Source organism: Gymnoscopelus microlampas (assembly GCF_963454915.1).
Source record: "Gymnoscopelus microlampas genome assembly, chromosome: 2".
NCBI lineage: Eukaryota > Metazoa > Chordata > Actinopteri > Myctophiformes > Myctophidae > Gymnoscopelus > Gymnoscopelus microlampas.
This window is the reverse complement of record NC_139939.1, coordinates 17,564,675-17,579,674: the sequence shown is the minus strand read 5'-3', so window position 1 is coordinate 17,579,674 and position 15,000 is coordinate 17,564,675. Positions and strand designations below refer to the sequence as shown.

The following is a 15,000-nucleotide window of genomic DNA, read 5'->3' as shown; positions in this document are numbered from 1 at the left end:
ACAGACACATGTCTTTCGAGGGAAAAACAGCCTTAACTGTACACAGTAAAATACCATTTATAACTCTGAGCTTGTACTAATCTCAGAGTTCAATAATGTGACTGTGGTGCTCTGCTCCACTGGTGAGACAGTCAGGAGAGCAGCCCGGGTGATGGAAGACTTTTGGCCCGTTGCTCTAGTCTATACTGTAGGCTGACTCCTGCCCCTGGACTCTGGCCAAGCCCCTGGCTCTCACCCCCACTCTCTCTGTCAACTCTCTCCATCTCTCTGTCTGTGTTTTTCTGTCTCTCTCGTTCCTTCTCCCCGCGATACGTAAGGAATGTTACTATGCAGAGACAAACTTGTGAAGGAAAACAGTCCCAGTGCACACAAGAGGGAAAAAAGATGAACACATGCACCTGCACGGACACACTGAAAGAAAAAATCCGTGCTCAGCTATAGAGCACTTACAAACGTGCATACTCCCACTCACACTACACTACACACACTTATGCATGCACACGCACCCTGGAACAGGCACGCACGCACTTCACACACACACACACACACACACACACACACACACACACGTGCGCGCACACGCACACGCACACACACACACACGCACACACAAGAACTCTGCAGTTTAGCAGTGACAATCATCAACCAAAGAGGGCTGTTGGATTAATGGAGAGGACAATGGTGATGTGGAATGTTTACTACAGAATGCCCCTATATACAGTACTGTAGGTCTAATAGGATACCTGTCTCGTACCAGCTAAAGTTGAAGAGGATGGATATAATTTCGCTGTCCTGCTTATTGTGATTGCCAAAAAATGTTAATCTACCTCATAATCTTTCCCTCATTTCATTTGAGATATTACAGAGATAAAGCCCTAAATGACTATGCCCCAAATAAATGACTATGAGCCAGTTATTACTGCATGGTCAGTTTGATTAAGGGCGGCATCAATTAACAAATAATCTATTATCTATCTATTATCTATCTATTTCATAGATAGATAATAGATGGCAGATTTCTGTGAGTGAGATACACACACACACACACACACACACACACACACACACACACACACACACACACACACACACACACACACACACACACACACACACACACACACACACAAACTACACAGACACACACCTGTCCTTACCTCAGCGCTGCCAAGCCGCAGGCAGGCCGCTGTCAGCGCAGCCAGCAGCAGCAGCAGGAACCCCTTGCTCATGTTGCCGCCCAGCCTGTGGAGCAGCGAGCGGCCGGCTGGGCATCTAGCACCTCGGTGTGCAGACCTTAACCCCCCGGCGTCCCCGAGCCTTGGCAGGTGGAGCACGGGACGGGACGTAGCCTCTATACTACGTGCTTGTTGGTTGACTGGTGAATATGTATAAACAAAATGAAAAAAAAAAGAAAGAAAAGGAAAAAAAAGACTGGTAAATATCCCAAATGTGTCACCGCGTAAAGAGTTTTTTTTTGTACCTTGATATTTGTTCACGCGGTGACTCACTTATAGGCTAGACGGCTGACTGTCAGTGTTGCGTCTGAGTCCCGTTACGTTACGTTACAGAGGAGACTTGAAGGATCTAGGCTATACCCCGTCGGACAGGACAGGTGCGCGGAGCGGACCGTTCAAAGCTGTTTGTTTACGGAACGCACAGCAACACAATCCCGCACGCAACAGAAAACGATGGGTCAGGGTCCGAATACAAGCTCCCCAAATTATAGTTCCAAATTGTGTGGTTTAAAATGACAGCATGCCGTGTCCACACGTTCCAAAGTGCATGGTGCGTTTATTGGCTGTTGCAGCCTAAAATCCAGTAAAAAAATAAAAATAAAAAACAATCCAGATGCTATGATGACCTCTCAATCAACAATCGCAGGATAATATAAAACTGCCCATCATAATAATCTTAATATGATCTCAAAGCATGCCCGTTGGAAGTTTGTGTCCCGCGGAATATTGATGGTGTCCGTGCGTAATTCTCCAGATGCTTGGCAGCAAATGTGAAATTATTTCTGATCCAAATGGGATTCACTTTAGACTGTGAATATAGATCTCTCTCTCTCCCTGCCTGCCTGTCTGTATGTCTCTCTCTCCGTTCACGGTGTGCACTACATGTACATGCGGGCTCAGGTTGTTCTCGCCTCGGTGCCGTGCCACTCTGGTTACGTGTTGGCCGGTGGGAGCAGCTTTCCAAATAGAAACACACGGGCCTCCCCTCCTCAAGTTTTGCCGGCGGCCCCTTCGCGTCCCCTCACCCGCCTCTTGAAGGCAGCGTTGCCACGTCCGCTTATTATAAGCGACTTTGGGCTTGTTTTTTCTGTAAGTAGTAGTAAGCCTTGCCAAGCCATGAGGCCCATAGGACAGGAGCCTTTCTCCTGTTTCTATAGCGCGGGGCAGCTTGATGTACAAGTAGGCCTATACACCCTGGACATGACGCTAGTATGTCGCAGGGACAAGTCAATCCAACCTTTTTTTCTGTAAAGCTGTTTGTAGATATTGGTTAGTTGCAGGTTGCGCTTTTTTGGGGCTTGTTTCTAAAGCATTGTTGCTTATTTGGGCTACTTTCCTAAATGTTGTTATGTTATGTTAATAATCAGTGGTATCAAACTTTTTCATGTCAATGAAACATGCCAAATGAACATGTAGCCTACTTGGCCACAGATCTGAGAATATTTGTGCCAGGGTACCCTCACTCTAGATTTGTGTAGCCTAGCCTATTTAAAATGTTTCAAAAACATTTATTTTTCTAGACTTTTCTTTGAATAGCATATCTCAAGCTACAAGCTCACAACAGTCATATCGCGACGGGTTGTGAGCTTGTAGGTCGGCTATTTTCAAATAGCTGATGGCTCAAAGTGTTCATGTGGCCTTCTTTTGGGCTTGTTTTAATAGACCTGCTTGCTTATTTCTCACAAAATCTGGCAACACTGCTTGAAGGCAGGGCTCTGCCACTGCCCTTATTAGGAGTATAGGACCGAGGAGGCTTGGGAGCCTGCTGGAGGGTGCTCTCTTAAAGGGAAAGTTATGGTGTAGTGCCTGTGAGCCGAATTATAACAAGCACTGTGCGTTTATCAGGTCGATGAAATCTCATGCGATAACACGCTGCCTTTATATTAAAAAAACAAAAACACGTTAATGGATATCGGCGTTATGGAAAGCGCTCTCTCTCTCTCTCTCTCTCTCTCTCTCTCTCTCTCTCTCTCTCTCTCTCTCTCTCTCTCTCTCCTGTTCTTATTAAGTCTATTACATCATCAGACAGACAGTCTTCTACAAAAGTTATAATTTACAATAACTGACAAACAAAAACCACAACCAGTGTTTCTTCATATTATTATTGTGTTCACACATCCATACATACACCACACTACTGATACAACTGACTATTCACACCACATTCACATTTTTAAGTAGGCCTATCATTTATGTCTCCTTTAGTTACAAATAAAATAAGTTTTCATTCAATCCTGCAAGTCTTCTCTCATATTGTCATGAGCAAGTTCATGACAATGATGCAGCATAATCATAGGCTATACTTCTGGCATGCACATTTTGACCCATTTATTTGAAACTGCAAGGAAACATAATCGCTTCATTAATTTCCTAATATTATAATTAGGCTTACGGTAATATCCCAAACAAACAATATCCCTGTTGACATGGGAGAAAAGGAAACACAACCAAAGCATTCATTTCACAATGAGATATTCACTATGACATTTACTGCAGCAAAACAATGGCTGGCATCACTGCAAAGTAAAAGTTATGAGCTTGCTTGAGCCATTCGCTTGCAGATATAGCATGCGTTATTAATATAGGCCTTTGTCGAACCCCATGCACGACAATTATTGAATGGCCAAAATAAGGCCGCCAGGTTTAACCACTTAAACGCCAGCAGCCTTATTGTAGGGAAGGCTTTTGCAGAAAATAGCAGATCGACAGGGTTTAAGTGGTTAGATGCCATGATACCGGACTAAAGTACTTACGTTGATAAAGTAATCTACAGCAGGCATGACTGTATTCTATGGGAAAGACCACATGGTCATGGCTGGGTCTGTCGCCATGCCAACCAAGGGTCATAGTACATTCTTCCTCCCTGTTCAGGGATGCCATGAGAACACACACACACACACACACACACACACACACACACACACACACACACACACACACACACACACACACACACACACACACACACACACACACACACACACACACACACACACACACACACACACACACACACACACACACACACACACACACACTGAACTTAAAGAGGAGACCAGGTTTACTGTCATGCCCCTATCTGTTCTGATAGGCCTTTGTCGACATGTGTGTGAGTGTGCTCTTTCTTTTTGTGTGTGCATAATGTGTGCTGTGCATTTGTTTATGAGGGGGACAGTGTGCGAGACACCGAGAGACAAGTATAAATCAGGCTTTAGTCAGACAGTATGTGAGCTATACATCTATCTTGTTTGTGTGTTTCACTTCGGTTTGATAAATAATTGACTTTGATTTGGGTTGAAAGAAAGTTTGACCCCAGACTCACCACATTCTATTTGGCCTAATGTGTTTATCTTAACAAAGAGAACCTGTTTAACCCAAGACCAGACAGCTAATATGGAAGTGTCTGTTGGCACAGTCACATTTAATGAGAAGAGTAATGGTCTGTTGTCTGGGTTTATTTGAGTTTGTATGTCTCTTTGGCTGTTGCACTTCCTTTGAAGTACTTTTGAAGCTCTCTCCTCTCCTCTCCACTCCTCTCCTCTCCTCTCCTCTCCTCTCCTCTCCTCTCCTCTCCTCTCCTCTCCTCTCCTCTCCTCTCCTCTCCTCTCCTCCTCCTCTCCTCATCTCAAAACCTTTGTGGTTGTGTGTTAACTTCCCTTCCAAGTTCCTGATGTAATTAATAAGGCCAATTTACACTGTCCTCCCTCTACAGTCTCCACCAACCGGGTTCAAACACTGGTCACCAGCTCAACACACATTTTGCTGTAGCCCATTCAAATACAGCATGAATACAATAAGTCAAATAAGGGCAGTGAACGGGTGTCAGGATGCCTCAAGCAAGTTTAGACCGCACCAATCCAACACAGGAATGCAAGCAGGTATACAATCCAATAATATGTGCACCTTGATGGTTGAGCAGTTTAGATGGATAGATAGATAGATAGATAGATAGATAGATAGATAGATAGATAGATAGATAGATAGATAGATAGATAGATAGATAGATAGATAGATAGATAGATAGATAGATAGATAGATAGATAGATAGATAGATAGATAGATAGATAGATAGATAGATAGATGGACAGCAGTAGTGTCACGGTCCGCTCCTCGGGCCGTGGACTTTGACTGTATTTCTCAGTCCTTGGACCTTTGCTGCCCTTATAAGGTCATAGACTTATTAGGACTGTTATGTGGTGTAGTTCCATTTGTATGTTCTGTTATTCTGAAGTAATGTTGCAGTCCTTGTTTCCGTGTTTGGTTTTGCTTTACAATCTTGTACCTTATTTTGTAGTCTTGTTTCCTGTTGTGCTTAGTCACTGTTACCTGTCTTGTCTCGCCTCCCTGTAATTATTGTAACCCTAGTCACCTGTGTTGTGTTTGCCTGTTAGCCTATCCCAGTGTTGATTGTCCAGTTGTGTTCACCTGTGTCTAGTTAGTCCTTGTGTATTTATACCTCCCTGTTCCCAGTGTTTGGTTGCTAGTTCATTGTTAAACTGTTATGTGTGATCCTGTCTTGAGTTCAGCACTTACTTTGTATCCCTGTCTTTTGAGTTATTAAACCCTTTAATCTAATCTATTCTGCCTCCGTCTCTCCTGCACTTGGGTCTTACAATCTGCCCTGACTCAAACCGTGACAAGTAGGCATGAAACACAGAATACAGGTAAGAGTAGAGATACAAAAAATTATTAAGGCAACAATAATTTATCTGGACTTGTCTTGGACTGACCGGGTTAGCATGAACCTAATGAAACAACTTTCTTACCATTTCTTGGTCCAGGGTCAAATTCATCCTGTGTCTACTCCAGTCCTTACTCATTCCTTCCCAGCTCAATGTCTTGAAAACTGTGTAGTAAGCTGAAAAATACTAGAGCAGTGGACTGCCTTACTCTACCTTAAGATTGTTTATGGTACCAGTCACTTTGTTTCTTTTAAATTCTGAACTTTGTTTGGTGCATGGTACTTGGATGGAAATTGGGACCTGATCAATCCCAGCCGGGTCACCTGACCTGGGCATGCATGGGTGTTCGACAAAATGGCCATTATTCTTCAATTAATACATGTTCCAAGTATTAGATAGAGGTATTGTCCCAGTTGTACTTTTATAACCTCTTTCAACTGGGCGTCCCTTTTTTGGGCATGTCATCATCAGTGAAAAAGTCACAGATCTAAAAGCTACAATACGCAACCTCTTGTGAGCTTGTAGTTGGGCAATTTTTAGCGGCGGATCCTGCTCTATACCTGACTTTGTCCGTGTTCACCGTCAACGCTCTGATTGGTCAGACCCGTCAACGCTCTGATTGGTCAGACCCGTCAACGCTCTAATTGGTTAGACCCGTCAACAAAGTGATTGGTCAGGCTTCACGTGACACGTGGCTATAAACACATTATAAACACATATCGATGACAAAATGTATCAAAGGTGCCGCTACCTTCACACAGGGTGTGATTTTTTAATTTGTTCGATGAAAATATAGGGCTTACGTGGTTAAGATGTAAATGTGTCTGTTTAAATAGTGACCACAACACTTTAGAACCAGCAGACACTGTTGTCAGTGGACAAAGTAACACTACATTTCCATCTCTGGATCTGAATAGGAAGAAATAGAATTGGATAGAGGCACTATGGGCACACACTAATTGGTGCTATTTGCTCCCAGCCATGTCATTTCTAATTTTATATCATTCCTCTACGTATTTGCAGTGTCCGGAAAAACATGGCTGGCTCTGGCATTGTTGTGGCTCTTGTGAATCAACTCGCAGCCTCTTTCTCAAAGAATCCTTTAAAAAAAATTACGAACAGGGGAACCCTTCACAAGCCGGACTCAAAAGGAGGCGTGAGGGAGGAAAGGGAGAGCAGTGGGGAGGGAGGGAGAAAAGCAGAGGAGAGGCAGTGTTAGAATCATGACTGTATTGTTGTGTGTTTTCCCCCAAGTCAACTGCGGAGGAAGTGGAATGCAGCTAAATATACAAACAGTACAATGAGCCAGCGAGCATGAAGCAGCTGTGAGCCTATGTGACTATATGAAACATTGCTGTCAACAGGAGAATGAAACACGGAAGCCATCGAGAGAAAAGCCTTGATGATGATGATGATGATGATGACACGGTGATGTGAGAGCAGAAGGTTCAGGGAAAATTACATTTGATTCCGTTTGGTTTCTGGAAAAGAAACCACCGCTCGGTTCCTCCAGGGCCACAGTGCAACAGGTGTTATGGATTTTCAAAACATGCAAGGGGGACGGGGGGACGGCAATGGGAAGATTTACCGTGAGATGGGTAATGCTGTTTTCACAGAAGCAGACGTCTTTATGATACCTGATGCAGTACAATGACTATATACCGGTATGTGTGTGCGTGCGCGTGTCTCCGGTTCCGCTTGTCCAGGTCATATGGGAAATTGACCTCTCAGACAGGGGAAAAACAGGAAGGAACGGCATGGAGAATTTTTCCTTATTACTTAGGCTACTCACTGAGGCACCAGCGGATGCACTTCTCATGACTTTATATGGGGGTCTGCTGCATGACTTGAATACTAACTGCCTCATGACAGCATGGCTGGATGACATGATCGTTTCCCCCTACACTGTCATCATTATCATCATCATCATTATCATTTCTGTGGCCATAAGCCATTATCATGATCATAATTATCATCATCATCAATCTTTCTCCCCTCCCTCTGCCCTTCCTCTTCATTCCATTCCACTCCTGATCCTACTCTTCATCCCTCCTCTCAGCACACTGATCAAACATCATGTAAGAACGTAGAACAGGAAGAGAGTAGGACAGGATGACAGCAACAATAGACCCCCTATCGACCGACCGCCCTCTGATGTTCTGTGTTCTGCCTGTGTGTTGCAGAGAGATGGAGTGAGAAGGTTGAAATGACTGAGGAGTAAAAGGAGATAATAGCCTGTCTCTCTCCTCTTTCTTTCCGGATTTCTCCTCCATGTCTAGTCTGACCTATGCAATCTCCTCTTTCTGGCTCTCTTCCTCCTAATCTTTCTGCCTCTCCTCTTTATCGCTGTCTCCTTCAAGCCGATGAAATCTCTTTCCTGGTTTAGTGCTGAGCACAAACAGAACAGAACAGGATAAGTCATCAACAACTACATAGAACACCCTCACTGTTACTCACTGTACCTTCTGATCCACGGTACATCTAGAGTGGCAAGACGTGTTTCGTATTCCAGCCGTATTCCACCCCAAATATTGCGTGTGCGTGTGTGTGTGTGTGTGTGGGGGGGGGGTATTAACCACTTAAGCCCTACATACTTCTTCTTAAGACAAATAGCCAAAATAGCAAATCTATCGACTGTATATAAAATTGTTGGGACATTATCAACATAAATACAAACATATCAGACATTTTCAAAAAAGAAATGCAAGTATTTAATTCTGTGCGACCACAAGCAGGGATAAAACATATCCCCACCGACCATAAAAATGAATGACCATGCCTCTGCTATCAGTAGCAGAGACATGGATTCCCTCCCATCCACCCCAGCAAAATTGAACCCTTGATCAAAGCATTTATGAATTCCTCTGTCTTCCTCCCTTGCTGCTTTTCTCCCTGCCCGTTATCGTAGCCCAAACAAAAGTGCTATCTCTAAAACAATGCAGCACTGCCCTGCCATCCACGCCAACCCGCCCACTAACCAAACTGCTCTCAGTGGGATCATTGAGTTTTAATAGACACTCTCTTTGTTCATTACTGATGTTTCCACTGTGCTGAGCTAATGAGCTAATGCAGGCTCACGGCTGCGACCACCTCCCACCAGCAGAAGTGCCAGGCTTTCCGTGCTCAAATATTTGCTCTGTGTCCCATAAATATGATGTTCTAATTCAGGAGACCGTGCTTTCCTTGACTGTAGAAACAGAAGCAGAGTTTTCAGGTGCTTGTATTTCTGCAATCATTTCTATGGTTCCTCTTTCGGCTTCTATCCTATTAAAATTGGCTAATGGTAAGTGTGAGGGCCCTCAGGGCCGCATAGCGGCCTGAACTGGAATAAAAGGATTCAGTTGTATTAAAAGGTAATGCATGTTATGGGAAATTGGGTGACGCACATTGTTGCAAATTGTATGAAAATGTGCTCTATCAATAAAGCTTGACTTGACTCCAGACAGGAGAGTGGAGATAGACAGGAACATGCAACAGAATTCCTGAGGCGGGAATTGATCCCATGATGCTGTGCTTATGTGGTTGACACATTGACCAGTTAAAACCTAGGGTACCTAGGTACCCTATGGTTCCCTAGGTTTTAACCCATTAAGACCTGAGGCGATTCTTAAAAAAAATCTAAATCTCAACAGTTTTTTGAAAAATGTCTTGTTTCCACCTCTGTAACCACTCAAAAATAGCAAATCTACAAGCTCGTAGCGCGGCACTCATCTCTATGCTGGAGTGAACATAAAAAAAAATAGCTGATCTACAAGCTCACAACGTGTCGCAACTCAAAGGCTATTTTCGGCAAAGATATTTGTTGTAGAGGGGGAAAAAGGAGAGGGCCAGTATGCTGCATGGGGTTTAAGTGGTTATGGAGGTTGTATGGGACCACTTCTATATTGATCAGGTGTAAATGTGTGTAACTACAGTATGTGAATGGAAAGTATAGGATTTCACTACAAAACACTCCCAGGATAAATTCTAGTAAAACATGAAGTCTGACTTAAGGTCAATCCATGCTTTGTGCGACAAGTGTCAAACAACATGTTTGTGATTTGATTTTATAGCACCTTTCTCCAAAGCACTTTACCATGTGCATTGGAGGAAACCATACAAGGCCCAACCTGGTCATTGGGAGCAGTTAGGTGTTCAGTGTCTTGGCCTGGAGGACAATTCATTAATGGAATTGAGATCCTTCCAATTCCAAGAAGGTCGCTCCACCTCCTGAGCCACTGCTGCCACAGAGTCTCATGACGATCTAAGTTTTGATTCTGCCACTTCTGCGACACAAGTAAGTGGTTGTAGTCTTGTGCATCTCCATGGTAATGGAGCTTACTTCATCTTCAAAACAATCAACATTTTATTGTGCAACATTTTATGACGGCATCTGCGACCTTTCATTTTTCCAGAGGTCCGCCACACCCTTCTGAGAAGGTCCTCTGCGACACAAGCGTGGTTTCCTCGATTAAAAAGCACTTTGGGTTAAATCCTGTTGTTTTTAAATGTGCTATTATAAACAAAGATGCTTTGACATTTTTGCTGTTTTTACATAGATTTTGTTGCGTGATATGTCATTCAAAACGTGTCGCTCAAACCATGAATAGACCTTTAAGGGACACAGCAGGCTGCCTCTTCTGCTGGTCTGACAAGACAGTTATGCTGATAGGGTTGCATTTACATAGCGGCTCAGTCACTGCACTGTTGAGACGAGACAGACAAACAACAGAATCATTCATTCTATAAAACAATGTGAGTCTCTTCTGGAAAAGGATGGAAGGACCACAGCAGTGGCGGAGGAGTGGAGCCCCATCTCTTGGTTTGCTTTGACAGACAGTTCCTTTGACATGATGAGTCCAGTTTTATTGTGCATGTTTAACTGCCTGGTTTATGAGGTTGAGGTGCAGGGCCACAGGTGTTAATGAGGGGTCTGGGGACGGATGGGAGAGGGAGAAGGGAGTCTCCTCCTGGCAAGTGGCAACAACAGCTGTCGGCCTATACTGCTGCGAGAGAGTGTATATTTACATAATTTTTCTCTCTCTCTCTAGTTTGTCCTCAGACGAGCCCTCCAGTGGCATTTCCGGTGATCTCGATCCTCCTACTATCTACCATACCAGCTTGCTATTACTTTCCACTGCTGCATCTTTTGTAATACGTACGTGGTAGGAGGGAGACATCCTCGTAATCGATGCCGGTGCGCTGGCTCCCACAGCACCTTTTTGCTGTCAGGGAACTCCCGGGTATCTGTAGCAGTGACCTATTCTCCTGGCTGCTAGCTTCCTGTATCTTCTGTTGGTAATGTGCTCGTTCTGGTTGATGTTTAGGACTGCATGTACTGTAACATTCTGGTGTAGCGCCCATCTGGGGACTTTTGCAGGGCATGCTTCAGGGCTACAATTTTGAAGTAAAAATTTCATGTAATATTACAATAAAACAGAGAGGAAGAGTGAGAGAGAGAGAGGGGGGGTTGTTGAGGGGGAGAGAAAAATGATGTGCTATGAAGAATAATGTGGGTGGGTCTGTTTGAGAAAGATGCAACATGGTGGTGTCATATTTATCTGCATACCCTCTTAGCGTCTTAAAGTGCAGGTGGCTTTGATCACAGGTAGAGTTAATTTAACACTGAGTATTTGAGTGTGTGTGTGTGTGTGTGTGTGTGTGTGTGTGTGTGTGTGTGTGTGTGTGTGTGTGTGTGTGTGTGTGTGTGTGTGTGTGTGTGTGTCTTTCTCTCCCTCTCTCTCTCTGAAATACACACACAAATACTGCATACTATACATACAAACTGTTGCGCACACACATGTGCACTTTTATCTGAAGGGTGGCTTCTGTTGGTGGGAATTCCCCCCTCCCCACCCCCATCAAATTAACCCCACTTTGCTCTGCAGAGAAAACATGAAAGTGTCTCACTTTCCGGTTCTTCCACCTTCCAAGTGCCGATCAAGGTTCAAACGGGTCTCCAGGGTCTTTGGAAGCCAGCCTCGCAGCCCCCCCCCCCCCCCCCACCCGCCCGCACCCCTCCCCCCCCCCCTCCCCACACTCCTCTCTTCCACCCATACTTGAATCATTCCCCTTGTTGCTCTCCCTGTGATCTACTCCCAGCCTGGGCCACCAAGCGTGTTCTATATGGTCTTCTCCTATAAGGTCTCTGTGTCACGACATCAAAAAAGAAAGGGCCGACAACATAGCCTATATACAAACACTTTCATTGACTGTATGGTGCTAGACAAGTGCACTCTTTAAAAGCGGGATTTGCAGTGCTCCCTGGGGGGACATTACTCTGCGTTGACCCAGCAGTAGGCTTGCTCAGAGTGAGCGCACGGCTGAGCAGTTGGGAGGTTAACCACTTGAATCCTAGCGTCCCTGTTCTCTGAATGGCATAATAGGTCAGTGATTCTCAACCTGTGGGCAGAGGCCCACTGGTGGGTAGTGAGGATATCACAAGTGGGCGCCCCCCGCCCCCCCAACTAATTGGCGAAACACTAAGATGTTAATGATGATAAAACATTGTTTTTTTATTTACAACTTTGCTACACATCAATGAGTTTTCATGTTGATACCGATAAAAAGAAACATGTTGGTTCCATTGATCCAAACCGGACACAAATAAACGTGCTCTGAAAATGCACGTGGCCCAACGATCTCGCGAATACACTTTCGAGATTTTCAAGTGCATGGGCCCTGATCAAGAAAAGGTTGAGAACTGGTGTCATGGGTTGGGGGGTTTTCGGCCATGTCCCTGGTGGCCATTCTGGACGTTTTCTGTTACTTGTGTGTATTGTTTTTGGCCGCCTCCTTATTACCCAACATACCTCCTTGTTTCCCACCTCACCCGTGTCTGATCCTTGATTGCTGAGTTTGCCTGTGTATTTAAACCCTGCTTTTTCCTCAGTTCAGTGCAAAGGATTTTGAGTTGGACATTAAGCAATTGGAATTACCTTTTTGTGACTTTTGTCTAACATTGAAGTTTTGGGTTTTCTCCTTTTGAGATTAAAGCTCTACTTTGTTTCTGGAAATTGATTATTTTGTGTACAAAGGGAGTCTACTGGTGCGGCTCAGCCTAAAACGGCCAGTCTGGGGTCACAGGGACAGGGACAAGTTACAGATGCAGAAGACATCAACGCTGTAGCAGCACGGACAGATTTAAGCCTTTTATTATTTGGGTGCAAGTACAAAAAGTCACTTTTTGTACTTGCACCTAAATAATAAAAGGCTTAAATCTGTCCGTGCTGCTCCAGCGCTGATCTCTTCTGATCATTTTGTGTCTCTGCACCCATGAGTTATCACCCTTTTTGAGAACATTCTTTTTTTTCCCTCAGCCTGCCAGTGCTGAGGCCGTATTTCTTCCCCGGTCCTCCTGACACACTGTAATAGGTGAACATTCAGCTAAAATAACAATGAAACTAATAATGCTTGTAGATCGGCGATATTTTCGGCGGAACAGATTTGCTGTAGAGGGGGAAAAGGAGGCCAAGGATAGACCCTTGCAACCCGGTCAACGAAGTGTATATACAAAGTATTTTATACCTCATCGTGCAAAGGTGGCGACGCCTGCAGGAGCCGCGGATCGAACCAGGGACTAGACAGGCACTCTCGTGTTCCCTAGTGTGTAGTGTAAGTGTGTATGTGCCTATCGTGTCCTATCGTTAAAGTCAGAGAGGGGTGGTGTTGGTGTGTGTGTGTGTGTGTGTGTGTGTGTGTGTGTGTGTGTGTGTGTGTGTGTGTGTGTGTGTGTGTGTGTGTGTGTGTGTGTGTGTGTGTGTGTGTGTGTGTGTGTGTGTGTGTGTGTGTGTGTGTGTGTGTGTGTGTGTGTGTCCTTAGCCCAAAATAAGTGAGAGAGCTGGGGTGTGGTTAAGACCAAACCTCGTCCACAAATTAGCGCTGGTGAAGTCTTGGCGAGGTTTTTCCGCTGTTAAAGTAAATGATGGCTTTGAGACGGGAAAGCACCTCCAGCACCTCTTCGCCCTGCCCTCCAGGGTCAGGTTAGACCGTTCAATATTAGTTCTAGGCCCTATTCTCACCCCATCCATCCGTTCACCTCTCAAGGACCACACCGATCTATTGCAAAAGAAACTAAATTAATGTGTGCGAGACTTGGTTGCATGCTGTAGTTCTTTCGTTTGCCGATTGCGTTGTGTGGAAGCTTCCTAGAGAATTCGCTGTAGCACAACAATTAGAGAAGTACAGGTGGGAGAGAGAGGGGCGCACGGCGAGATGTAAGAGGATGGAGAGGGTCAGGTGTGTATTTATAGGAATGTGGAAGTAGATTGAGGCTTGATCCTGCTCCTTACATTCAGCTTGATAGCTTCAATTTACGTGCCAATTCACACCAGATCATGTAACTGTTTGTGAGACAGAGGGAAATTGGCCTCTCTTTGAATGAGACATGATCCTTCGGAATCCTGCATTGAGTAATGGAGATGCTAAGACTGGTGATGTCACCAAAATGTGACAGTGTCAGTCCCTGCAACCGTCCTCCACAGACACGCAACCTGTGATGGTTGTCCTGACAATATCATTAGCTGTCCCTGAAATTTAAAAGCAGTTACTTATCAGGCGTCCTGGAGCAAGAGACCCAGGTTCAATTCCCTGCAGACTAACACCATTGTTAGTGCCTTGTCAGTTGTCACTGCACGACTGTTCAGTGGGGAAGGGGACCTGGGGGAGATATAGCGTAAACCTCTGCACGTGTGACGCTCTCGTGGGTAAACTCCTCACTGTCATGTGAAAATAAATTACTCAGGCCGTGACCCTCCAAAATAATCATATTTGAACTGGGAACTTTGGTATTAAAAAGTCCTTAAATTAAAAAGTCCTTACATTTTCACTTTAGAAATGTGCAGATACCCTGTATACACACTGTTGAGTGAGAAAACAATGTTGCACATTAAGCTAATCATCTGGGGACCCCCAAAATAATTTGGGTACCCCCCTGGGGGTCCCGTCCCCCAGTTTGGGAACCACTGGTCTACAGCCTCCCCAGGTCAACAGTTGGATGGGGGTTGGCAGCGACAGGGACCGCAGTCCAAATGGGGAATTGACGACGACTAAATTGTGGAGAAAATGGGGAAAGAAACGATCTAATAAAACTAAATGCAGTTATA

The 15,000-nt window shown here is 44.7% G+C and overlaps 1 protein-coding gene across 1 annotated transcript in view; it reads right to left on the bottom strand.

Moving 5' to 3' along the window:
• LOC311062478 (uncharacterized protein) overlaps nucleotides 1-2,166 on the bottom strand; it is an 18,186-nt gene extending 16,020 nt beyond the window's left edge. The window contains exon 1 of the mRNA XM_084081535.1: nucleotides 1,158-2,166. Within this exon, the coding sequence (XP_083937661.1) occupies nucleotides 1,158-1,229 (72 nt within the window). The 5' untranslated portion in view covers nucleotides 1,230-2,166. The remainder of the gene's footprint in view (nucleotides 1-1,157) is intronic.
• Between the last annotated feature and the right edge of the window lie 12,834 nt (nucleotides 2,167-15,000).